Below are 24,775 nucleotides of genomic sequence, written 5' to 3' on the forward strand. Positions count from 1 at the left end.
AGCCAGAGAGGAAGAGGCAAAGGCCCTGTATGGTGTAGGGTGAAATTGCCCCTAGACACGGTCAGTCTTACATTTTCCCCACTAATGGTTGACATTATGATATGGGCAGGAGGAAGTGATCCTAGCTCTGTACACAGGGGAAACTTCACCCCAGGGCACCCAGTCTCCATCTTAGCCTACCTGGATGTCCTCCTTGTTGAGCTGGGTGTTGTTCTGGAGGAAGTCTGCAGGTTCAGTCCAGGAGCCCTCTCCTGTCTTCAGGTTGTAGTAGTAGTTGTGTCCTCCCTTCACCCAGTGCTTCATCCAGTCACTGCCGTTGTCACCTGGAGCATGAACACACAGAGTTATGGACATATTTCTCACCAATTTATTTACAGACTGTACATCTAGATATATCTAGCTCCATCCATCTGTCAGTCAAGGAACCATGTATGCCTTGTCTGTTGTACTAAAGCAAGTGATCAAGCTCCTTTATATCTGCAGTTCCTGGGTAAGAAACATCTTTTGACTATGAACATTAACTTGCTCTGGCTGATGCCATTTAGTCACAACTACTAATGGAACCTATATGTTCCTGCACTAACTCCATTGTAGAAGAAACTAATTGCAGGTAATGAACACAAAACAAAAGTAATGAAAGAAAACTGTCCACAGTGTATGACTGTGGCCCAATGGCACCCAATGCCCTATATAGGGCATATACAGTATATCCCCCTCCATAGGGGTCTGGTCAAAAGTAGTGCACTATGTAGGGAAAGGTTGCCATTTGGGATGCATCTATGACCATCCTCCTCACCATCCTGGGTCTTGTCCTGTCTGATCTTGGCCAGGTCGTCCTGGTAGTTCTGGGCACACTCAGGGGTGACTCCATAGAGGCCGGCCCCAGGGGAGCGCAGAGCAGCCAGGGTCTTAGGCGCCTCGCCACTGTCCACCGCTCTGTTGATGGTCTGGATGGCCTGGGAGACTGACGAGGAAACAGGGAGACTAGTCATCATTCTTTATCAAGGTTTTTTTTATTTGGCTTTTCAGTATTTCATCATGCTCTACTTACTACAAGACATAGCTTGGAACCAAACCTGTGTTCAAATAGTATGTGATCTTTCAAATACCTTAGCTGTGTTTGATTGAGATTTCCATTGGTTCCATCGTGTCAGGCATAGTCCCAAATGTGCTAAGCTTGCCCTTCTGACACTTCAGGCAGTCAATAAAATGTATTTGAAAGAAAACTGATACTATGTGAACCCAGGTTTGATGGAACCCTGAGGAAAATGTGCTTGTGGGACAGCTAGGGTGTGTACTATTCTTACAATGCAAGGCCTCCTGGGTATCCTTATTGGACATCAGTATGGCGCCCTGGATCTCATCCAACCAGAGCACAGCGGAGGGGTCCTGGGTCTCCTGGAAGAACACACAGCGAGGCGGTCAGTGTCACTCCAAAACAGCACACAACCACTGGGTCTGCAGCATATTTACTGCCATTCTACTGAATTACCACTGGAGGGCAATCTACTCCTGCTGAATGAGAGTACTTGGGTCTAAATGGCATCCAACCACAATGGCAGGAGACCACAGGAAAGGCAACTCTATAGACCAGTACAGGGTGTCACGCCCACACAATTTACAACAGAATTCCATATGAAAACATATGAAAACATTGGGACATTGGTCATTCCACTTATATCAACAGAAATCAAATTCAATCTCAGGAGATGGAGAACAGAAGTCAATAATGGCTGATGTTATAAACCAAACATCTGATAGCAGTAAACACCTGCTTAGTGCAAAGGCCTACAGAAGGCAGTGAGACACTACATCTTTAGTCTGATATCTAAGTTGCAGAAGTATGCAATACCCTCTCATATCAGTCCACATTCCTGCAACAGCATTCAACAGCAGTACCCTGTGTACATTCTTGACCATCATGACAAGTCAATTGGATGAGCACATTAGCTAACTGAAACCATGACATAACAGTTTGAAACACTTTGTCAAGTCTCTGCATTTTAAGTGTGCAGCAGCACATACAGCTAGCTAACTCTTTCTCTCTGCTAGCTGTGCTGGTTTCCGGAGTTGTCAGGGCTAGCTGCTAATAGGCCAACAGTACAGGCCCCTCTTTGTGCCTCCCCCACCTACCTGCCCCTCCCTCCTCCTGCCGTGTTTCAGGGGAGGGGGGCTGGGGGAGACCAATACCAAAACTCAAGGTAGGTGTGGTTCCTTGTGCAAGCCAGGTAGGCAGGTAGTGGCTGCGCTAGCAACATTCAGGGTGAAGTTGCCCCTACATGCTGAAACAGGGTCAGTTTTGCATTTCCCCCACAGATGGTTAAGGTTAGGATTGGGGTGGGGAAGCAGATCCTAGAGCTGTACCTAAGGGAATCCGTCAGTGGCAGGATAGCTTTGACAGTAAATAAGGGGTTAGTGCTAATTCATATTGGTTTGGAAATAAGCCTTGCAGCTGGTGGCAGGTAAGCGATACAGAAAGGGTGTGGTGCCAGAGAGGGGATGGGAGTAGAAGGACGCATCTTATTAACCAGGACTCCTGACAAACACACAACTGCTGGGTTATGTTCATTAGGCACCAAACGGAAGAAAACAGACTAAAACAGGGAGGAGGGACTGAACGCTCAATTTGTTACAATAGGTTTTTTAAGTGTTTTCGTTGTGTGCTCTACTGAACAGACCCCTGATCAGAATAGAGGAAGTGAAAGCCGATAGGGTGGTGTTCTTAGCCAGTGAACCCTCCCTTCATTGCCTCAGTAATGCAGTCGAGTCCCTACATGTCCTTATATAAAGTCTTCCTACAGAGGAACTCCTCTATTCCAGGATGTTGACTGGTATCAGAGTGGAGTCAGCGGTCACAAAGCAGCTTGTGAACGTATACATAACATAAAAACATCACAACACAGCGAGTGCACATGCACCCCATGGACACACACACAGTGAGCATGAGTCACATGCACACACACACACACACACACACAGAGCCGTGCATGCTTTAATGATGATGTGAGCGATGAAGCTGGACTAGTACAGAGCACCAGGCTTGTCCCCCCACCGTGTTTACTTTGGCCAGTCAAGCTGAACCCTCAGACCACAAGACTGGCACAGAAAGATATCACAGGCTGTACATGGATGTCTGGCATCACATGAACACTCCCTGATGAAACATCAGCGTCTGAGAAAGAAATCTGGGCCGTGTTCAGAAGGCCCGACCTGGAGTGAAACACTATCTGAACTTGTCCAATAAGAAACACTCGTTTTCTTTTACAAACGTTTTGCTGCTGCGTGCTCTAATGAACAGGGGCCTATAGTCACACACTAGAAACCTAGTTGTGTATACAAAACTATATCTGAAACCTATTGCTGTATGGTCCACCAAAAGGCTAAAGAATTCATTAGTGAATCATTGCACAAAAGTATAGATCTACGATCTGAAATCAGATTCTATGTATTAACCTGGGGCCTGTTCAGGAGGGCGTGATGTTACAGAAAAGAATAGAACAGATATAGCCAGATATGATCTGAAAGTTCCACCATAATGAATATACCCCTGTGTTCATTCTCCTTCAACAGCTCCCATTCCTTCCCATCTGCTACTATCCCCATGCCCTATCAACCCCCTCCACCTGCAGCTGTGGAGCACATGAGCGGCATCAGGCCTTTGAAATCCAGCCGGAACTTCTTGTTTCTAACAACTTCCTGTGTCTGTGCCGTGTGTCTGACTGAGTCATCCAATTCTGAACGCACCGTAGTGGAGGCACAGCTAGAGCAGGACTTTGTCATGGATTTGATCCTTTGGAGACAATGAAGATATTTGACCCCTACTCCTGTGTGGTGTGTGTACACACGGAGGTTACCAAACATTAGGAACATCTACACTGATTAAAGTGGATTTAACAAGTGACATCAATAAGGGATCACAGCTTTCACCTATCCAGGTGGTCAGTCTCATGGAAAGAGCAGGTGTCCGTAATGTTTTGTACACTCAGTGTATGTCTGTCGGTCTTGTCCAACACGAACCCACCACAAAGGAGAATCCTCCCCTCAGCTTTCAGACCCATGGAGGGGCCACAAGATCCCCTGAGAGCCCAGGTGAAAACAACTAAATGGGTCTACTATGAAAAGTCCCCTTCTGGTATAGTGTTCAGCTTCGTGCCCTTTTAAGGAAGCAGACAGAGTAGTCCTGGCTTGTTATTTCCTATGCCTGTGAAAAAGATCACCAGGGAAATGGCTTGCTTTCTTTACAGCTCCCCACCACTCCCCCCCTCCCTCTCTCTCCTTCCTTCCTTCGTTCCCTAAAAGCGTGATTTGGAAAAAGGTCTTGGCAAACAAACGTCACATTGCCACGACGGGAACGCTTGAGATGTGACCGGCCCATTGTTGACAATTAAAACATTCTCCCGTACACTGGCTGTGAGAGTACAAGGGCGGAGGCCAAGCCAGTCTATCATCTAACATTGATAAGACACATTTAGTTTTCTATCTAAAGGCCAACTTCTAACAGGAAAAACTGAGCGAGAAATAGATACACTGGACACGTTCTATTTAATGCTTCTGGCCTTAAGTTTTAGCAATGACGAGTCATTCTGGTTAAAAAAGTGGACAAGCCAGCTTCTGTGGAAAGTGCAGCTCACTGAGCTAAACTAAAGCTTTGGCCCAATAATTATTTCAGAATTTCCTAATATGTGACTTCTGTGTGGTTATACATCTACAGTCTTCCCCACAGCAGTTCACATCGGCACTTTTGTCTGTGGTATGCCATGGCCCTTACCCTTTTGACCCCACCTGCATCTTCTACAGTCTTGTTAACCTTTGTTTCACCAGCAAACAGGAAACACAACCAAATGTGGGACTAGAGCAGGGACATCATAAGGGACCATTACATAGATGTGCACATACAAGAACAACGACACTCATCACCCCACCCAGGCAAGATAACACAGTCAAGTGAGTCAGACAGTGTGTGTCAGGTCTAATGAGTTTATGGCTTGTATCTACACTAATCTACTTCCCAGTAACAAGACTAACAGTCTCTGTCAGCCTGTTTGGCTTTGAATTGGGCTATACAGTTTGACTGCTGTACATAAAGGCTATTTTAGTCAGTCCTTTTGTTGTTAAGTTGAAAGAAGGAAGAGAGAAAGAAAGAGGGAGCGAGATAAAAGAGAAAAAGGAGGGAGAGTTCACTTGCTTTGGCAATGTTAATATGTTTCCCATGCCAATAAAGCCCTTGAATTCAATTCAAATGATAAAGAGAGGGAAAAGAAAGAGAGGGAAGGAGAGACAGTCAAAAAGAGAGAGAATGAAAATGAAAGAAAAGATGGGGGTGCGAGACAGACAGGAAGTGAGTGGGAGGGGTAAGCAGGACCAGCCGGGGAGCAGAAAGCATGATCACACCATGACATCACTGAGGGGGTTAGTGGGAGTCATGTGGGGATGATAGAGCTGAATCACATGGAGTCAGTCCACTGTCCCTCAGGACATCAGCCAAGAAAACACCACTCAAAAATAATATTTATACACAGACTAAAAATTATATTTACGCATGACTACAATAATATTGTGGTTGTTTAGCAGACGTGTATATTGAAAGAAACTTACAAAGATAAATGTTTACTTATTGTACGGAGCCTGTAGTCCTTAAGGTAGCCCCATCCCACTTCTGACACCAATGTTCCCAATTTTTATACACCATACTTATTAAGTGTAGGGTGGAACAGAGGTTAGCCACTATATTTGAAGGTCTGTCTTCGAGACACACTCAACAACCTATTTAATAAAAACACCTGTGAACTAACTGTAGATGAGCTATATTTGCATACAGCGCCTCGGGTGTTTGCATAATCCCGACGTAGCCTTGTGCACTCCAACACACCTCTGCCGACCTCGGGACCCATCCATCACCAAGCAAACAGACGCTTTGACGAGAAACTGCTTCTCTACTCAATTGTAAACAAAAGTGTCTGTCAGTTGAAAATATCTACAGTACCAAATGATCTGCTTCTATTTTGTATTTTACATGTAAATAGTTCAGTCAAGTGTGTTTTTGCATCAAAGTATTTCAATTATCTGTAATTTTAGGTCCAAAAAACCTTTCAGATGAAAACATCTGCAGGGTTAGCTCTATGCTAGTGTGATTCAAGGGCATCCAACACTGATGCTCAAACTCCCATCAGTTAGTAATGCTCTGAAACCAGAGACAGGCACAGAAGGAGAAAGTGGAGGAGTCTAACACCTACACCCAGGTGACTGGTCCAGGTCATTACGATGAGTTGAGAAAGACACCGTCCCAGTAAAAGCAGAAAGGAGAGGGTGTGTAATATGTGTTTGTGTGCTACGTAAAGTGTGTTTAAGGTGTGACATGAGTCAAGCAGCTCTGTGCCAAAACCCACCCAGTCAAGCAGCTCTGTGCCAAAACACACCCATTGTGTGTGTGTGTGTGTGTAAATCAATTGGTCCTTACATGTGCCTTCTCCCTGCGGGTCTCAAGCAGTTTGTCGTAGTAGTGCTGGGCGACGGAGGGGTCTACGTCTGTTAGCTTGGCTGCAGAGTGCTGGAGGGCTTCTAGGGTGATCTGTGGGTCTCCCCCATCCAGAGCTTCGTTGATCTGACCGATGGCCACAATACCTACACAAACACAACAAAGGGTTGATTAAGACTTTATTGTTAGCAAAGGACAAATCCTTTGAAGCATATATGAGCACAAGCACAATGGCATACAATACATCACAAGTGACAAACATAAGGATTAGCCTGAGACATAGATATGGGAAGGTAGAAGAGACAATCTGGTATGTTAGACACTTTGAAACCCATGTTAGCATTGTCCATCTATTGGTGGAAGAGTTCTATTTTTGACAAAGTAATGCTATCTTTTTAAAGATCTTATGACACCACTGTTTCTATGACATCACCTTTACGTTCTCTTTTTTTAACTCAGAATTCAGACTGATGAGGAATGTCCATAGAGTTAGATAGAGGGTGCACTTAGCCAAAAGCCTGTTTAGCACGGGCATCACCGTTGAGTGCTTTCACGGCACTGCCAATGTCACACTAGAGGACATTATAAAGATTGGAGATGAGCTCATGTACATCTCTATGGGAATGTCTCAGACTTTCAAACATGTTGAGGAATACTGAGGTCAAGTGATCTTGAAAAGCCAAATAAATGAGGTGGAGTGACTCATTATCAGTGGTCTCCTCTTTTAGACCTATTTTAGGGTTACAAGTCTTGGAAGTAGAGTTCTGCTGTGTGTGTGTGTACATGCATTCTGGCAAGTATGTGCATGTGTGTTCCTGCAAGTGTGCGCACGTGTGTTTGCGTACATGTTTGTACGTGTGCATGCAAGTGTGTGGTCCACTCACGTTCGTGCTCCTCCTGTATGGTCAAGTTGACCTGGTCAACACAGGCCTGGATGTCGTTCCAGGTCAGATAGTCACTGCCTTCCTCCCTGGCCACTGCCTTCAGCCGCATCAATTCATCCATATACCTGAGACACCAACACCAGGGTTAATGAGTGCTGATCCTAAATGAATGGGAATTATTGTTACCATCTTATTTCTTCTAATGAACCTCAGTTACAGACTAACCAGTCAACTGAATAGACAATATTAAACCTCATAGTTACAGACTAACCAGTCAACTGAATAGACAATATTAAACCGGGACATTTATTGAGTGCCAGAAATTGAATTACTGTAGATTACAGACGTACATGTTTACTACAACGTAAATGTAGTTGTCATCAGCAACAACAAAAACATGACAGGCGTTTATATGATCTGGTTAGACGGGTAGAAAACACGTTAATACATCATTTATAGTTTCATATCTCTGAGGTTACTGTAGATGGTACCCGTCTTTCCAAATCTGGGATTGAGGCCTGAAGATGTCTTCAAAGACATACAGCAGGATCTACACAACTAGTGACAGACAAGTGTCTGTCAAGGTCTGTCTCTGTGCGTACCTCTGTGCGTATTCGTCCTCTACGTTACTGAGTCCAGTAACGGCGCTTGCCAGTTGTCTCCACATGGAATTCCGGTCGCCCACGTCCAACGCCCTATTTATCAACACCACCGACGACAACATCTCCACGGCAACCAGTAGCTCCGGGTGGGACAGAGAACCCTTGGGGAACACAACCAGAACGTTCAACTAATCCATACCTCTGATACATTTATCAATATAGTTGACTTCTAATGTCCAACCATGTTGAACCCTGTGGATTACTGACAGTTTAGCTAACCAATACGTCTTTCTGAAAATATATTTATAGATGTATTGTCAATAAGTTTGGTAATATGTACAATCATCAATACAGTTGTAATGCCTGACAATGTCCAACTGTGGCTCACATCGATTGAGACTGTGTGTGTGTGTGTGTGTGCGTACGTACATCTGGGCTCTGCTGCTGCAGGCTGGTCAGCTCTCTCTGATAGAGGTCGGCAGCACTGGGGTAGACCTCGGGCAGCTGGGCATCAGGGTTCATCAGCTCTGCTGCAGTGTTCTCGGGCACACCCGCTCTGACGGCCGTGTTTATCCTCTCCACCGCCTGCAACACTATATACACAGAGAGACGGGGTGAGGAACAGGCTTAAATACACGTCAGAGAGACAGGGTGAGGAACATGATTCCATACACGACAGAGACGGGGTGAGGAACATGATTCCATACACGACAGAGCGACGGGGTGAGGAACAGGCTTAAATACACGTCACAGAGAGACGGGGTGAGAAACAGGCTTAAATACACGTCACAGAGAGACGGGGTGAGGAACAGGCTTAAATACACGACAGAGCGACAGGGTGAGGAACATGATTAAATACACGACAGAGCGACAGGGTGAGGAACATGATTAAATACACGACAGAGCGACAGGGTGAGGAACATGATTAAATACACGACAGAGCGACAGGGTGAGGAACATGATTAAATACACAACACAGAGAGACAGGGTGAGAAACAGGCTTAAATACACGTCACAGAGAGACAGGGTGAGAAACATGATTAAACACACAACACAGAGACAGGAGGACTAACACACTAGACACAGAGAGATACAGGGTGGCAAGTATTTTTTGAGCATGTTCTATAGCAATACTAGTGGAAACAGATTGAAATCAGCAAGTGGTTGTATATAGGGGAAGAGAGGTAGAGGGGAAGTGTAACCCAATCCTTGCGGCAGTTGTGAAGTGAAAAATAAGCTAAAACTTCAACAATCAAAAATAAACCTCTTTAAATACACAGCACAAAGAGAGAGACAAAGGGTCAAAACCACAAACGGAAGACAGAGTAGCCTGATTGTCAGTAGGGTTAAAAACCATGTGGAAAAGACATGTGATAAGCATACTGCAATCAGCACAGGAACATACAACAGCCAGTGATGTGGGTGACTAAAGGGTAAACTGCAGTGTTCTACTGCAGGCCCTGTCATCATGAGGATAACGTGAACACCAGTTGGTAATGAGTGACGAGTAAGGTAGTTGCCCCTAGATGCTGATCTTGGGTCAGTTTCCCCACTAGTGCAGTCAAACATGTGATTATCCTGTGTTGTGTATGTGTGTACAGTGTATTCTGGAAGTATTCAGACCTTTACTTTATCCACACTGTTACATTACAGCCTTATTCTTAAATGTATTACATTGTTTTTTTCACTCAATCTACACACAATACCCCATAATGACAAAGCAAAAACAGGTTTTTAGAATTAATGTTTTTTAAATATCACATTTACATAAGTATTCAGACCCTTTACTCAGTCCTTTGTTGAAGCACCATTGGCAGCGATTACAGCCTCGAGTCTTCTTGCGTATGACGCTACAAGCTTAGCACACCTGTATTTGGGGAGCTTCCCCCATTCTTCTCTGCAGATCTTCTCAAGCTCTGTCAGGTTGGATGGGGAGCGTCGTTGCACAGCTCTTTTCAGGTCTCTCCAGAGATGTTCGATCGGGTTCAAGTCCGGGCTCTGGCTGGGCCACTCAAGGACATTGAGACTTGTCCCGAAGCCACTCCTGCGTTGTCTTGGCTGTGTGCTTAGGGTCATTGTCTTGATGGAAGGTGAGCCTTCGCACCTGTCTGAGGTCCTGAGCACTCTGGAGAAGGTTTTCATCAAGGATCTCTCTGTACTTTGCTCCGTTCATCTTTCCCTCGATCCCGACTAGTCTCCCAATCCCTGCCGCTGAAAAACATCCCAACAACTTGCTGCCATCACCATGCTTAACCGTAGGGATGGTGTAAGGTTTCCGTCAGACGTGACGCTTGGCATCAGACCACAGAATAGCGTTTCTCATGGTCCAAGAGTCCTTTAGGTGCCTTTTGGCAGACTCCAAGCGGCTGTCATCTGCCTTTTACTGAGGAGTGCGTTCCCGTCTGGCCACTCTACCATAAAGGCCTGATTGGTAAAGTGCTGCAGAGATGGTTGTCCATCTGGAAGGTTCTCCCATCTCCCCAGAGGAACTCTGTCAGAGTGACCATCGGGTTCTTAGTCACCTCCCTGACCAAGTCCCTTCTCCCCTGATTAATCAGTTTGGCCAGGCAGCCAGCTCTAGGAAGAGTCTTGGTGGTTCCAAACTTCTTCCATTTAAAAATGATGGAGGCCACTGTGTTCTTGGGGACCTTCAAATGTTGCAGAAATGTTTTGGTTCCCTTCCCCAGATCCTGTGCTTTGACACAATCCTGTCTCAGAGCTCTACAGACAATTTCTTCGACCTCATGGCTTGGTTTTTGCATTGACATGCACTGTCATCTGTGGGACCTTATGTAGACAGCTGTGTCACTTTCCAAATCATGTCCAATCAATAAAATTTACGACATGTGGACTCCAATCAATTGTAGAAACATCAAGGATGATCAATGGAAACAGGATGCACCTGAGCTCAATTTCGAGTCTCATAGCAAAGGGTCTAAATTCTTATGTAACTAAGTTAGCTGTTTATTTTGAATACATTTGCAAAAATTTCTAAAAACCTGTTTTCATTCTGTCATTATGGGGTATTATGTGTAGATGGATTAAATAAAACAAATTCTCATACATTTTAGAAAACATCTAACGTAACAAAATGTGGACAAAGGGGTCTGAACACACACACTTATATGTAAAATATAAAAGTTAAAATAAAGAAAAACCCTTGAATGAATAGGTGTCCCCAAACCTTTGACTGGTACTGTATGTAAAAAAAAAATCAAATATTATTTTTATTTACACAGTACCAGTCAAAGTTTGGACACCTACTCATTCAAGGGTTTTTCTTTATTTGTACTAGTTTCTACATTGTAGAATAACAGTGAAGACATCAAAACTATGAAATAACACATGGAATCATGTTGTAACCAAAAACACACAATGAGGTTGGAATAATACTGTGAATATTATGATAATGCCCTTTTAGTGTAAGAGCTGTTTGAAAAGACCGTCTGATATTTCAGCTTGTTTTGGTTGGTGGGATGGAGTCTTGGCCTGCCTGGTGACATCACCAGGTGGTAAATTAGTTAAGACCAATAAGAAAGACAGTTCCAAACCTCTCTGACAATAAGAGCTAGTTTTCAGTTTTCCCCTCCACTCCCAGACAGTCTCAATTCTTGCTTGAGAAATGGCTCTTCGCTTAGAGGCTATTTTTGTTTATTTTTGACAATTTTAATAGAACAGTAAGGCACTTATTGTTACCCAATTAAGAAATGATTTGATTTTGAGATAAAAAACTGTCTGCATTGGACCTTTAAGGTTAGGATTGGGCGAGGGAAGCACATCCTAGATCTGTACCTAGGGGACACCTCACCCCAGACCGAGCAGTGACTGCTGCTTACTTTTCTGATAGCCTGCTGCAATCCCATTGGCTGCATCTACTCCAGTTTGCAACTCATCTTTAGTCAGCGCCTCCCCTGGAGAATTCTGGGAAAGACAAAGAAAGAGGAACTACTCAAAACAGGGTTGTGGAATATTCAGTTTTATTTTCAACAGTGTAAACCTGTGAACAAGCTCACATCTAAGATATGGAGGAGGTGATCAACATCACATAGAAAATCAGGGGGGGGGCAACCAGGGTTGTGCTCATTAAGCACCAAAAGGAAGAAAACGGACTGAAACAGGGAGTGACTACCTTGTCACGCACACACATATTTTTCATTTTCTGTTTCAAAACATTGTCAAATGTCTGTTGCATGCCCTAATGAACACAACGCTGTAAGCAATGGTATTCCAGATATCCCAGCGTGGGATGAATCAGAAATAACCTGGAATAATTCCACCTACTGTACCTGTTCTTTGTCCTCGCGGGCAGCCATCAGCTGTTTGAGGTACCAGCCCTTGTTCTGGGCCTGCAGGCGGTGTAGGCCCAAAGCCTGGGAGCGAAGTGCCTCATACAGCCGGTCTTCATCACCACTCAGCAGGGTCTGCTCGGCTGCACTCAGGGAACTGGTCACTGATGGGGGAGGAAAGCGTTTGAACACTCTGGGATGAAGTTACCTCCAGGTACAAATCTAGGATCAGTTTTAAAGAACTGACCCCAGATCAGCTAGAAGCAAAACTCACTTCAGTGAATCGAAAAATGAACAACGCAGGGATGTTAGATCTGTGAGTCTGTTGACTACTAACTCAATAAACATTTAAAAACACGTCTGCATTCTCATGTGGATTCATCAACATACAGAATAAAGTGTGTGTGTGTTGGTCTCGTGTGGCTCAGTTGGTAGAGCATGGCGCTTGCAACGCCAGGGTTGTGGGTTCATTCCCCACGGGGGGACCAGGATGAATATGTATGAACTTTCCAATTTGTAAGTCGCTCTGGATAAGAGCGTCTGCTAAATGACTTAAATGTAAATGTAAATGTTACTCACAGTTGACCTTGTTGACGTTGCCCTGGATCTCAGCCTGTGTGAGGAGCTCTTCATAGACATCTCTCTCTGCGTCGGAGTTCTCCCCCAGCTACAGTAGGAGGGACAGCGCAACAGCAGCAACATCAGGGTAGTGTTCAATAGGCATGAAACGGAACAAAACACTCCGAAACCAGGAGGTACCATCTGAACTTGCTCAATAAGATGCATACATTTTAGTTCTGTTGCACATAGAAGCATGGATTTGTGACTTCAACATTGTACATTTAAACCAATGATCCTGAAGCCTGCTCAAGGAGAAACAATCTATTGCAGGTTTTTGTCCTGAATCAGCAGTGAAACAGCTGATTCAGCTAATCAGGGTGTTGACCACCAGATGATTATTTAAATCAGCTGGCACTTAGCTGAGGCCAAAACACTACTGTAGTCCAGCTCGCCAGGAGAAATATTGAGGGTCACCGCTTTACAGGAACTATACAGCTAGAGAAAGCCAAATACACTTTTCAAAGAAAACCCTACTACTACAGCAGCCAGTATTGGGGTGGATTCCAATTCAATCAATTCAGACAGTCAAATGAATTAGTGAAAACAATTGGAATTTGACTTTCGGTTTACTTTCTGAATTGATAGAATTGAAATGGGATTGACTCCCCAACCCTGCTACTCATTCTCTATCCCAGTATTTACAGCAAGCTCTCATACCCGTTTGCGTGAGTTGGCCACCTTCTCAGCCTTGGCACTGTGCAGCATGTCCTGGTAGTGCTGGGCAGAGCAGGTGTTCATCTGAAGCAGCATGGCGTTGGGGTTCTGCATGGCAGCCATGGTGCCCTCGGGAACCCCCTGGTCTATGGCCTCATTGATGGCTATCACTGCAGCATGCACTGGAGGAGAGGAGATAATTACCAGAAATGTGTGTAATATTTTCATAAATGTTCATAAAAGGAAAGAGAAGTTACGTAATATTATACCATCATTTTCAATGTTATAAAGAAGTGTTGAAATCAAAAAAAGTCTTAGTCCTGCCACTCAACCAAACAGGCAGTTAGACCCGCCCCTCTGTGATATCTGATAGGTGCTTACACGCAGCCTCATCCACTGACAGCTCATTGGCCAGGATGCCACCAATCTTGCTGAAGGCGGGCATCTGGATTCCGTACTTCTCCAGTTCACTCTTCATGTTGTTAATCTCCTCCTCTGAGTGGTAGAAAGGAGGGAAAGAGTGAGGTGGAAAGGAGGGGAGGAAGAAAGAGTTGGTTAGGCATTAGGTCTATCAACAGTTGTTTGGTGGGAGTACTGAAAGAGGTCAGGGGTTGTCCTGTAAACATAATCATGGTACAAAAGGGGAGTGTAATTCTTGCACTTGGAGGGAAATGGTATCAGGCACTGGGGAGTGGGTGTTCCCTGAGCTGTAGGTGTCTCTGCATAGCTTGGCTAAGACTGAGGCTAGAGGCTGGACAGCGAGGAGCTAGAGGCTGGACAGAGAGGAGCTAGAGTCTGGAGAGAGAGGAGCTAGAGTCTGGAGAGAGAGGAGCTAGAGTCTGGAGAGAGAGGAGCTAGAGTCTGGAGAGAGAGGAGCCAGAGTCTGGAGAGAGAGGAGCTAGAGTCTGGAGAGAGAGCATGGTGAAGGTAATGGCCAAGGTAGTGACAACCAACTCTGGTCCTGGAGTACTAGATAGTGTGTAGGTTATTGTTCCAGCTCTGCGCCCAAATGCATGATTCAACGTCCTATCTGATCAGGTCATTAGTATCAGATTAGAATCAGATTTTTTAGTGCCGGCGTTGGAACCACACCCTAGACCACACTGGCTAAAGTACAGTACCCTTCAAACTGTAGATTATAGACAGACTAGAGAGATTCAACTAATTATCTCTTGATGAGCATGCGATTCGTAGAATCAGACGTTTTAGTGCTAGGTTGGAGCCAAACGCTGTACATAATGGACATAAGTACCCTTCATACTGTAAATAGTAGGCTAACTGTATATTAGAGGCTAAACAGACAGGAGACGGTGATTGTTCCTGGCCTGAGAGTAATACACATACCCCCTGGTCAGGCGCTTGGCAGACACAGTAGAACAGAGCAGCAACAGGAAACACTATCACTAATGACTTTCACATTGTTGCTAGCTGCCTGGTAAAACCCCTTCCCTGTGGAACTGTAACTTAGAACTAGAGCCAACACTATGCCTGCTTGTCACTTATAAAACACTTTATCTAAAGTCTCTAACAGTACATGTATCCATGTTTAGTATGTGTATGGGATCCCAACGGGAGTTGAACCCACAATCTTGGCTAGCAACTGAACCAGAGGACCACATATCATGTTTAACATCATACATTATGTTAGTCGTGTTTACTGTTCGACTTTAAAAACAAAAAAAACTTAACAATGACAAACTGAATGAGTTAAGTAAAAAAAAGAAATTGAGCACCGTGTGGTATTGGGACACACTCACCTGTGAAGTCCACCTTGCCATACAGGTCCTGGATCTGAGGCGCTAGACCCAGCTTGAACAGGTACAAACTGTGTGGGGGGAAAGAGATAAACATGTTGTTGGAGCTGTGTTCTGGCATGTGTGTGGCACCAGGGGAGGGGGCCAGAAGGTAATGTAGTCAACAAACAGCCATTCATCTAGTGTGGACTGGAGCTGGGGGTTACACACTCTGCCACCCTGTCCTGTAGTGTTGACTTCCTGACTCTAAAGGCCAAGGACCCTTCCCAAATGGCACCCTGTTCCCTATATTGTGCACTAGAAAGGAAATATAGTGCAATCTGGGACATGGATCAGTAGATGTACAGCCTCTGGACTGAACAGGCTCAGCATCCATTTTACATGCAGCTGGAATGTTCTATTAACACAGACTTCTGTGTCCCAAATGGCACCCTATTCCCTATTTAGTACACTACTTCTGACCAGGGCCAATAGGGCGCTGGTGAAAAGTAGTGCACTTTATAGGGATCCGGGTGCCATTTGGGACGTGAACGACCATCGCAAGGCTGAGGCGGTTGGAGTTTCTCCTTGGTGCTGAATACCTCACCAGTACAATATCGTACCATTCACCTCAAACGTGTCAGGATTCCAAAAACCTAGTTCTGAGAGTAAACATGCACAAATCCAGTCTACCTTTTCAACTTCACATACCGGCGGTATTGAGTAGGACAGAGCAAAGCAGAAAATGTTGAACATTTTTCACTGAGAACAAAATATTACGATAGACAATTTGTCTATTGTGACTTTTCTGTGAGAGTTCAGGTAGCACTGTGAGAGGCAGATCAGGGTTTAATATAATTTTAAACCTCTTAAGGATCTATGGGATCGGTATCCCCATACCGGGACGGGTGTTGCTAAAGTGCGCTAATATGACTAGAATGACGTTGTTAGTAACAGCAACATTTCCTGGACATAGATATGTCTTATACGGACAGAAAGCTTACATTTGTGTTAATCCAACTGCACTGTCCAATTTACAGTGTATTATAGTGAAAAGAATAGCATGATATGGTTTAAGAGTGCACAACAAAAAACGTATCACTTATCAACTGGTTTGATACATTCACCTCTGAAGGTAAATAACATGCTCTCAGTAATCTTGCTCTGATTTGTCATCCTGAGGGTCCCAGAGATAAAATGGAACATAGTTTTGTTTGATAAAATACATTTTGATATTCAGATGTAGGAACTGGGTTCTACAGTTTGAACCACTGTTATCTCGGATTTGTGATAAATGGTTTCCTAGAGTATTCAGAAAATCTATACAAATTTAAATGAATCGTGTGTGTGTGTGTGTGTGTGTGTGTGTGTGTGTGTGTGTGTGTGTGTGTGTGTGTGTGTGTGTGTGTGTGTGTGTGTGTGTGTGTGTGTGTGTGTGTGTGTGTACCTGAGAGCATGTATGCAGTAGATGCAGCGCGGCATGTTCTTCCTATCATAGATGTCTGTAGTCTCTGGATAGAAGATCTGAGGACAGACGGACATCTTCATTAGGCACGAAACATGCTAAAACGCTAGGAAATTAATTACATATTACCTGGACTTGTCCAATAAGAATGTGAATGTTTCAAAACATTATCTTCTGTTCGTTCCTATTGAACGTGAGACAGGGCTGAGGGTTCAGTAATCTGGGAGTGGGATCCAGGCAAGCCCTGGCTTGTTACACAGGAGTGGTACGGGGGAAATACCCTTCCCTGGTATTGTGAATACAGTGACTGCTATGTCTGTGTGTGTGTGTGTGTAAGCCCATCACTCACCTTTGGCAGGCCCTTCTCTGTCATGGCATTGAGCCACTGGATGACGTTGTCTGTATGTCTAAAATGAAGCCCAGTGGCCTGCAGGAATGAAACAAAACACAGTGAGTTACAATGTAATACACACATCATTCATTCCTTCCCCATTGAGTAAATCAAGCCTGACTCAGACAGTGAGTCACAGTAACCTGGTGTCCTATTCAACTAAAACATTTCCAAGGTAAGACTGGAGATGGGGGATTTCTTGGGTGCATTCTTGCAGTGTAATAACAATGTCTGTTTTTGGTTATTTAACCTGTTTTGATAGAATAGGACCATTGATGCATGTCTGTTCCTCGTGGCATTGATAGGTGCTCCGGGGTGAAGTTTTCCCTAGATACAGATCTAGGATCAGCGTCGCCTCCCCCAATCATAACCTTGACTATTATTGGTGAAAAATGCTAAACTGACCCCAGATCAGTGTCTAGGTGCAACTTGCCCCTACACCTTGATGGATAGTCCGGTGTGAGTTAGGCAGGTTGGGCAAAAGGGAGTTTGTCTCCTCTGGTAACTGACTGAATAGAAGAACATCTTTGTCCCTTTGACCTGCACTTATCTGGAGCGTGTGTGTGCGTGTGCGTTACAGTCTGCAGTGCATCTCCTCGGTCCTCACCTTGTAGCGGGTCTGCTCGCGGTCGTAGATCTTCTTGATGGAAACGGTTTGTGGGGCGAAGAAGTTGCCAAGTTTGGCCAGGTACACCCCGTTCCTAAGCCCCTCCTCCAGCTCTGTGGTGGGCGGGAGCTCCTCATCCAGACACGCCTCCATCCACCTGGAGGACACAGAGAATAGGTTTTATTTAACCTTTATTTATCCAGGTTAGTCTCAATGAGAAAACTATTTTTCAAGAGAGACCTGGTCCATCCAGAATGGCAGCAGAGGGTAGCACCACGTAAAGTCCTAATGACTATCATGTCTCAGTAACATGTGAGTCAACCAAACCTTTAAACTCCAAGGAAACAAGATCCCGGGGTTTCAAACTGGTCTGGAGATGATTCCAAGACCAGAGCTGAGTAGCTAAAACCCTTTTTTCCATGATCCATTCTGATTTTAGTAAGCGTTAAAAGTAAGGAGTTAGACCGTAACTAGCAATTATTTTCTGACCTTGTCAAAGAACAGATAGGCTTAAACATTGCTATACTATGTAGAGTCAACGAAGACCAGCCAACATCCCTATAGAGATCACAGCGGTGTGAAGACCAGCCAACATCCCTATAGAGATCACAGCGGTGTGAAGACCAGCCAACATCCCTATAGAGATCACAGTGGTGAGTCAGATGCTTTGGGTTGGTAATAAACCTCAGAGCTGCATGATACACAGAATCAAGTGCCTTCAGAAACACACTAACAGTACTCAAACAGTACACAGAAAATTAAGGATTCTAGTTTTACTACCTCATATTTTCATTGTGCTCCTACATTTCTTTGTGTGCGCCTACATTTTGCAACTTAGGAGCACACATGCGCCTTGCAAAAAAGCTTAAAGCCCTGACACATGCAGTACACACACACTAAACCCAGTGACATTCAACTCCTCACCCCTCCAGAGTTTGTAAATCTCTGAGAGGACTATTCTTCTCTCCCGTTGCCTGTAGTTACCAGTGTAGCATTTCATTTCCTAGGAGCTGAAAGTTTGTTCTGTTAGAAAACTAACAGTGTGTTTAGTACACCACATTTTAACCTATACACGGTATATCATCAAATCATGTGTTCATATCACCATAGATTAGATGCCACTTAGCAGTCGATTTCATCCAAAGTTAGTGATTGCATAAATGTGTATTAATATGTGTACTAATACGAATATGTAATCCCTGCAGGAATTGAACCCATGACATTGGCATTGCTAGTGCCAGACTCATACCAACAGCGGCAAGAAAAAGTATGTGAACCCTTTGGAAATACATGGATTTCTGCATAAATTGGTCATACAATTTGATCTTCATCTAGGTCACAACAACTGCTTAAACTAATAACACGTTTTCATGTCTTTATTGAACAGACCGTGTCCACATTCACAGTGTAGGGTGGAAAAAGTATGTGAACCCTTGGATTTAATAACTGGTTAACCCTCCTTTGGCAGCAATAACCTCAACCAAACGTTTTCTGTAGGTCAGACCTGCACAACGATCAGGAGGAATTTTGGACCATTCCTCTTTACAAAACGGTTTCAGTTCAGCAATATTCTTGGGATGTCTGGTGTGAACCACTCTCGAGGTCATGACACAGCATTTTAATATCGGGTTGAGGTCAGGACTCTGACTAGGCCACTCCAGAACTCATATTTTCTTCTGTTGAAGCCATTCTGTTGATTTACTTCTGTCTTTTGGGTCCTGTTGAGTCACCCAAATTCTGTTGAGCTTCAATTGGTGGACAGATAGCCTGCCATTCTCCTGCAAAATGTATTGATAAACTTGGGAATTCATTTTTCCGATGATAGCAAACTGTCCAGGCCCTGAGGCAGCAAAGCAGCTCCAAACCATGATGCTCTCTCCACCATACTTTAAAGTTAGGATGAGATTGATGTTGGTGTGCTGTGCCTTTTTTTCTCCACACAGTGTTGTGTTCCTTCCAAACAACTCAACTGTAGTTTCATCTGTCCACAGAATATTTTGCCAGTAGCGCTGTGGAACATCCAGGTGCACTTTGCTAACTTCAGACGTGCAGCAATGTTTTTTTTGGACAGCAGTGGCTTCTTCCGTGGTGTCCTCCCATGAACACCATTCTTGTTCAGTGTTTTACGTATCGTAGACTCGTCAGAGATGTTAGCGTTCCAGAGATTTCTGTAAGTCTAGGATTCTTCTTAACCTCATTGAGCATTCTGCGATGTGCTCTTGCAGTCATCTTTGCAGGACGGCCACTCCTAGGGAGAGTAGCAACAGTGTTGAACTTTCTCTATTTCTAGACAATTTGTCTTACCGTGGACTGATGAACATCAAGGCTTTTAGAGATACTTTTGTAACCCTTTCCAGCTTTGTGCAAGTCAACAATTCTTAATCTTATGTCTTCTGAGATCTCTTTTGTTCGAGGCATGGTTCACATCAGGCAATGCTTCTTGCGAATAGCAAACTCAAATTGTGAGGGTTTTCTAATAGGGCAGGGCAGCTCTAACCAACATCTCCAATCTCGTCTCATTTATTAGACTCCAGGTTAGCTGACACCTGACTCCAATTAGCTTTTGGAGAAGTCATTAGCCTAGGGGTTCACATACCTTTTCCAACCTACCCTTTTAATGTTTAAATGATGTATTCAATAGACAAGAAAAATCCAATAATTTGTGTGTTAGTTTAAGCACACTGTCTATTGTTGTGACTTAGATGAAGAGCAGATCAAATTTGATGACCAATTTATGCAGAAATCCAGGTAATTCCAAAGGGTTCACATTAGAGGTTGACCGATTAATCGGAATGGCCGATTAATTAGGGCCGATTTAAAGTTTTCATAACAATCGGAAATCGGTATTTTTGGACATCGATTAGGCCAAATATTTTACACCTTTATTTGATCTTTATTTAACTAGGCAAGTCAGTTAACACATTCTTATTTTCAATGACGGCCTAGGAACGGTGGGTTAACTGCCTCGTTCAGGGGCAGAACGACAGATTTTTACCTTGTCAGCTCGGGGGATTCAATCTTGCAACCTTACAGTTAACTTCTTATGGCTGAAGGGGCACTATTGAGTAGCTTGGATGAAAGGTGCCCAGAGGTGCCCAGAGTAAACGGCCTGCCCCTCAGTCTCAGTTGCTAATATATGCATATAATTATTAGTATTGGATAGAAAACACTCTGAAGTTTCTAAAACTGTTTGAATGATGTCTGAGTATAAAAGAAACTCATATGGCAGGCAAACATCTGAGAATAAATCCAAACAGGAAGTGAGAAATCTGAGGTTGGTATATTTTCAACCCATTCCCTATTGAAATCCCATTGGGATATGAATGAAGATTCACTTCCTAGGGCTTCCACTAGATGTCAACCATCTATAGAAACTTGAATGAGGCTTATACTGTGTTGTGGGACTGAATAAGAGTGGAATGAGTCAGACTACTGGCAGTCAGCCATTTCCCGGTCACGCACATACCACATGATATCTTCCTGCGTTCCGTTCCTCCTCAAGACACAAAGGAATTCTCCGGTTGGAACTTTATTGAAGATTTATGATAAAAACATCCTAATGATTGATTCTGTACTTAGTTTGAAATGTTTCTTCGACCTGTAATATAACTTTAAGTTTTTGTCTGAAGATATGGTCGACCAGCACCAGCGTTTGGATAGGTGTACCAAACGCGCTAACAAAAGTAGCTAATTGGACATAAATAACAGACATTATCAAACAAATCAAGCATTTATTGTGGACCTGGGATTCCTGGGAGTGCATTCTGATGAAGATCATCAAAGGGAATATTTATCATGTAATTTCTGGTTTCTGTTGACTCCAACATGGCGGCTAATTTGACTATTGTTCTGAGCGCCGTCTCAGATTGCATGGTTTGCTTTTTCAGTAAATTTTTGGGGAAATCTGACAGTGGTTGCATTAAGGAGAGGTATATCTATAATTCCATGTGTATAACTTGTATTATCATCTACATTTATGATGAGTATTTCTGTTGAATCGATGTGGCTATGCAAAATCACTGGATGTTTTTGGAACTAGTGAACGTAACACGCCAATGTAAACTCCGATTTTTTGATATAAATATGAACTTTATCAAACAAAACATACATGTATTGTGTAACATGAAGTCCTATGAGGGTCATCTGATGAAGATCATTAAAGGTTAGTGATTAATTTTATCTCTATTTGTGCTTTTTGTGACTCCTATCTTTGGCTGGGAAAATGGCTGGAAAATATTTGTCTGTGGCTTGGTGGTGACCTAACAATCGTTTGTGGTGCTTCGCTGAAAATCCTATTTGAAATCGGACACTTTGGTGGGATTAACAACAAGTTTACCTTTAAAATGGTATAAGATACATGTATGTATGAGGAATTTTAATTATGAGATTTCTGTTTGAATTTGGCGCCCTGCACTTTCACTGGCTGTTGTCATATCTATCCCGTTAGCAGGAACTCAGCCATAAGAAGTTAACTAGTCCAACGCTCTAACCACCTGACTACATTGCACTCCACGAGGAGCCTGACTGTTACGCGAATGCAGTAGAAGCCAAGGTAAGTTGCTAGCTAGCATTAAACTTCTTATAAAAAACAATCAATCATAATCACTAGTTAACTACACATGGTTGATGATATTACTAGTTTATCTAGCGTGTCCTGCGTTGCATATAATCGATGCCGTGCGTATCGTTGCTCCAATGTGTACCTAACCATAAACATCAATACACAGAAGTAAATATTTTTAAACCTGCATATTTAGCTAAAAGAAATCCAGGTTAGCAGGCAATATTAGCAGTGTTCATTGCACGCAGAGTCAGTGTATATGCAACAGTTTGGGCCGCCTAATTTGACAGAATTTTACGTAATTATGACATACCATTGAAGGTTGTGCAATGTAACAGGAATATTTAGACTTATGGATGCCACCCGTTAGATAAAATACGGAACGGTTCCGTATTTCACTGAAAGAATAAACGTCTTGTTTTCGAGATGATAGTTTCCGGATTCGACCATATTAATGACCAAAGGCTCGTATTTGTGTGTTATTATGTTATAATTAAGTCTATGATTTGATATTTGATAGAGCAGTCTGACTGAGCGGTGGTAGGCAGCAGCAGGCTCGTCAGCATTCATTCAAACAGCACTTTCCTGCGTTTTGCCAGAAGCTCTTCGCTGTGCTTCAAGCCTATCAACTCCCGAGATTAGGCTGGTGTAACCGATGTGAAATGGCTAGCTAGTTAGCGAGGTGTGCACTAATAGGGTTTCAAACGTCACTCGCTCTGAGACTTGGAGTAGTTGTTCCCCTTGCCGTTCCCCTTGCCTATTTGTCATTGTGTTCCTGGTTCGAGCCCAGGTAGGAGCGAGGAGAGGGATGGAAGCTATACTGTTACACTGGCAATACTAAAGTGCCTATAAGAACATCCAATAGTCAAAGGTTAATGAAATACAAATAGTATAGAGAGAAATAGTCCTATAATTCCAATAATAACTACAAACTAAAACTTCTTACCTGGGAATATTGAAGACTCATGTTAAGGAACCACCAGCTTTCATATGTTCTGAGCAAGGAACATAAACGTTCGCTTTCTTACATGGCACATATTGCACTTTTACTTTCTTCTCCAACACTTTGTTTTTGCATTATTTAAACCAAATTGAACATGTTCCATTATTTATTTGAGGCTAAATTGATTTTATTGATGTATTATATTAAGTTAAAATAAGTGTTCATTCAGTATTGTTGTAATTGTCATTATTACAAAATAAATATTTTAAAATATTTAACAAATAAACATTAACCCCCCCCAAAAAACAGTCGCTTAATCGGTATCGGCTTTTTTTGGTCCTCCAATAATCGGTATCGGCGTTGAAAAATCATAATCGGTCGACCTCTAGTTCACATACTTTTGCTTCCCACTGTAGATGTCAACTAGAGGAGCAGATTACATCCAGTCCAGTATGTAGTACAGCAGATTACATCCAGTCCAGTACGTAGTACAGCAGATTACATCCAGTCCAGTACGTAGTACAGCAGATTACATCCAGTCCAGTACGTAGTACAGCAGATTACATCCAGTCCAGTACGTAGTACAGCAGATTACATCCAGTCCAGTACGTAGTAGTAGTATTACTCTCACCTCTAACAAACCACACCTAAACATTCCTCTTGGCATGTAAATCCCCTGAGGTCAGACCTGAAGACACATTCTTAGTGTGTTTGTGTCGTGCTAAGCCACTGAGGAACCATACTGCAGTTCTGGGTACAGGGGACAGAAGAGAGAATGTCCCTTTATAACTATAGACTATCAACAGCGTGTACGTGACGGTGCTCGGCCCCCGTTACAGCGTGTACGTGACGGTGCTCGGCCCCCGTTACAGCGTGTACGTGACGGTGCTCGGCCCCCGTTACAGCGTGTACGTGACGGTGCTCGGCCCCCGTTACAACGTGTACGTGACGGTGCTCGGCCCCCGTTACAGCGTGACGGTGCTCGGCCCCCGTTACAGCGTGACGTGACGGTGCTCGGCCCCCGTTACAGCGTGACGTGACGGTGCTCGGCCCCCGTTACAGCGTGACGTGACGGTGCTCGGCCCCCGTTACAGCGTGTACGTGACGGTGCTCGGCCCCCGTTACAGCGTGTACGTGACGGTGCTCGGCCCCCGTTACAACGTGTACGTGACGGTGCTCGGCCCCCGTTACAACGTGTACGTGACGGTGCTCGGCCCCCGTTACAACGTGTACGTGACCGTGCTCGGCCCCCGTTACAGCGTGACGGTGCTCGGCCCCCGTTACAGCGTGACGTGACGGTGCTCGGCCCCCGTTACAGCGTGTACGTGACGGTGCTCGGCCCCCGTTACAACGTGTACGTGACCGTGCTCGGCCCCCGTTACAGCGTGACGGTGCTCGGCCCCCGTTACAGCGTGACGTGACGGTGCTCGGCCCCCGTTACAGCGTGTACGTGACGGTGCTCGGCCCCCGTTACAGCGTGTACGTGACGGTGCTCGGCCCCCGTTACAACGTGTACGTGACGGTGCTCGGCCCCCGTTACAGCGTGTACGTGA

General features: G+C 44.1%; 1 protein-coding gene across 1 annotated transcript in view; it reads right to left on the minus strand.

Moving 5' to 3' along the window:
• The window catches only part of iqgap1 (IQ motif containing GTPase activating protein 1), a 58,923-nt gene that overhangs the window by 17,242 nt on the left and 16,906 nt on the right, over positions 1–24,775 (minus strand). The window contains exons 3-18 of the mRNA XM_071400967.1: positions 17,719–17,875; positions 17,070–17,147; positions 16,703–16,779; positions 15,280–15,347; positions 13,904–14,017; positions 13,526–13,704; positions 12,827–12,914; positions 12,248–12,411; positions 11,798–11,882; positions 8,391–8,554; positions 7,962–8,122; positions 7,360–7,484; positions 6,458–6,621; positions 1,308–1,398; positions 797–964; positions 181–323 (exon numbers count right to left, since the gene is read on the minus strand). Of these exons, the coding sequence (XP_071257068.1) occupies positions 181–323; positions 797–964; positions 1,308–1,398; positions 6,458–6,621; positions 7,360–7,484; positions 7,962–8,122; positions 8,391–8,554; positions 11,798–11,882; positions 12,248–12,411; positions 12,827–12,914; positions 13,526–13,704; positions 13,904–14,017; positions 15,280–15,347; positions 16,703–16,779; positions 17,070–17,147; positions 17,719–17,875 (2,026 nt within the window). The remainder of the gene's footprint in view (positions 1–180; positions 324–796; positions 965–1,307; positions 1,399–6,457; positions 6,622–7,359; positions 7,485–7,961; positions 8,123–8,390; positions 8,555–11,797; positions 11,883–12,247; positions 12,412–12,826; positions 12,915–13,525; positions 13,705–13,903; positions 14,018–15,279; positions 15,348–16,702; positions 16,780–17,069; positions 17,148–17,718; positions 17,876–24,775) is intronic.

Source organism: Salvelinus alpinus, chromosome 5 (assembly GCF_045679555.1).
Source record: "Salvelinus alpinus chromosome 5, SLU_Salpinus.1, whole genome shotgun sequence".
NCBI lineage: Eukaryota > Metazoa > Chordata > Actinopteri > Salmoniformes > Salmonidae > Salvelinus > Salvelinus alpinus.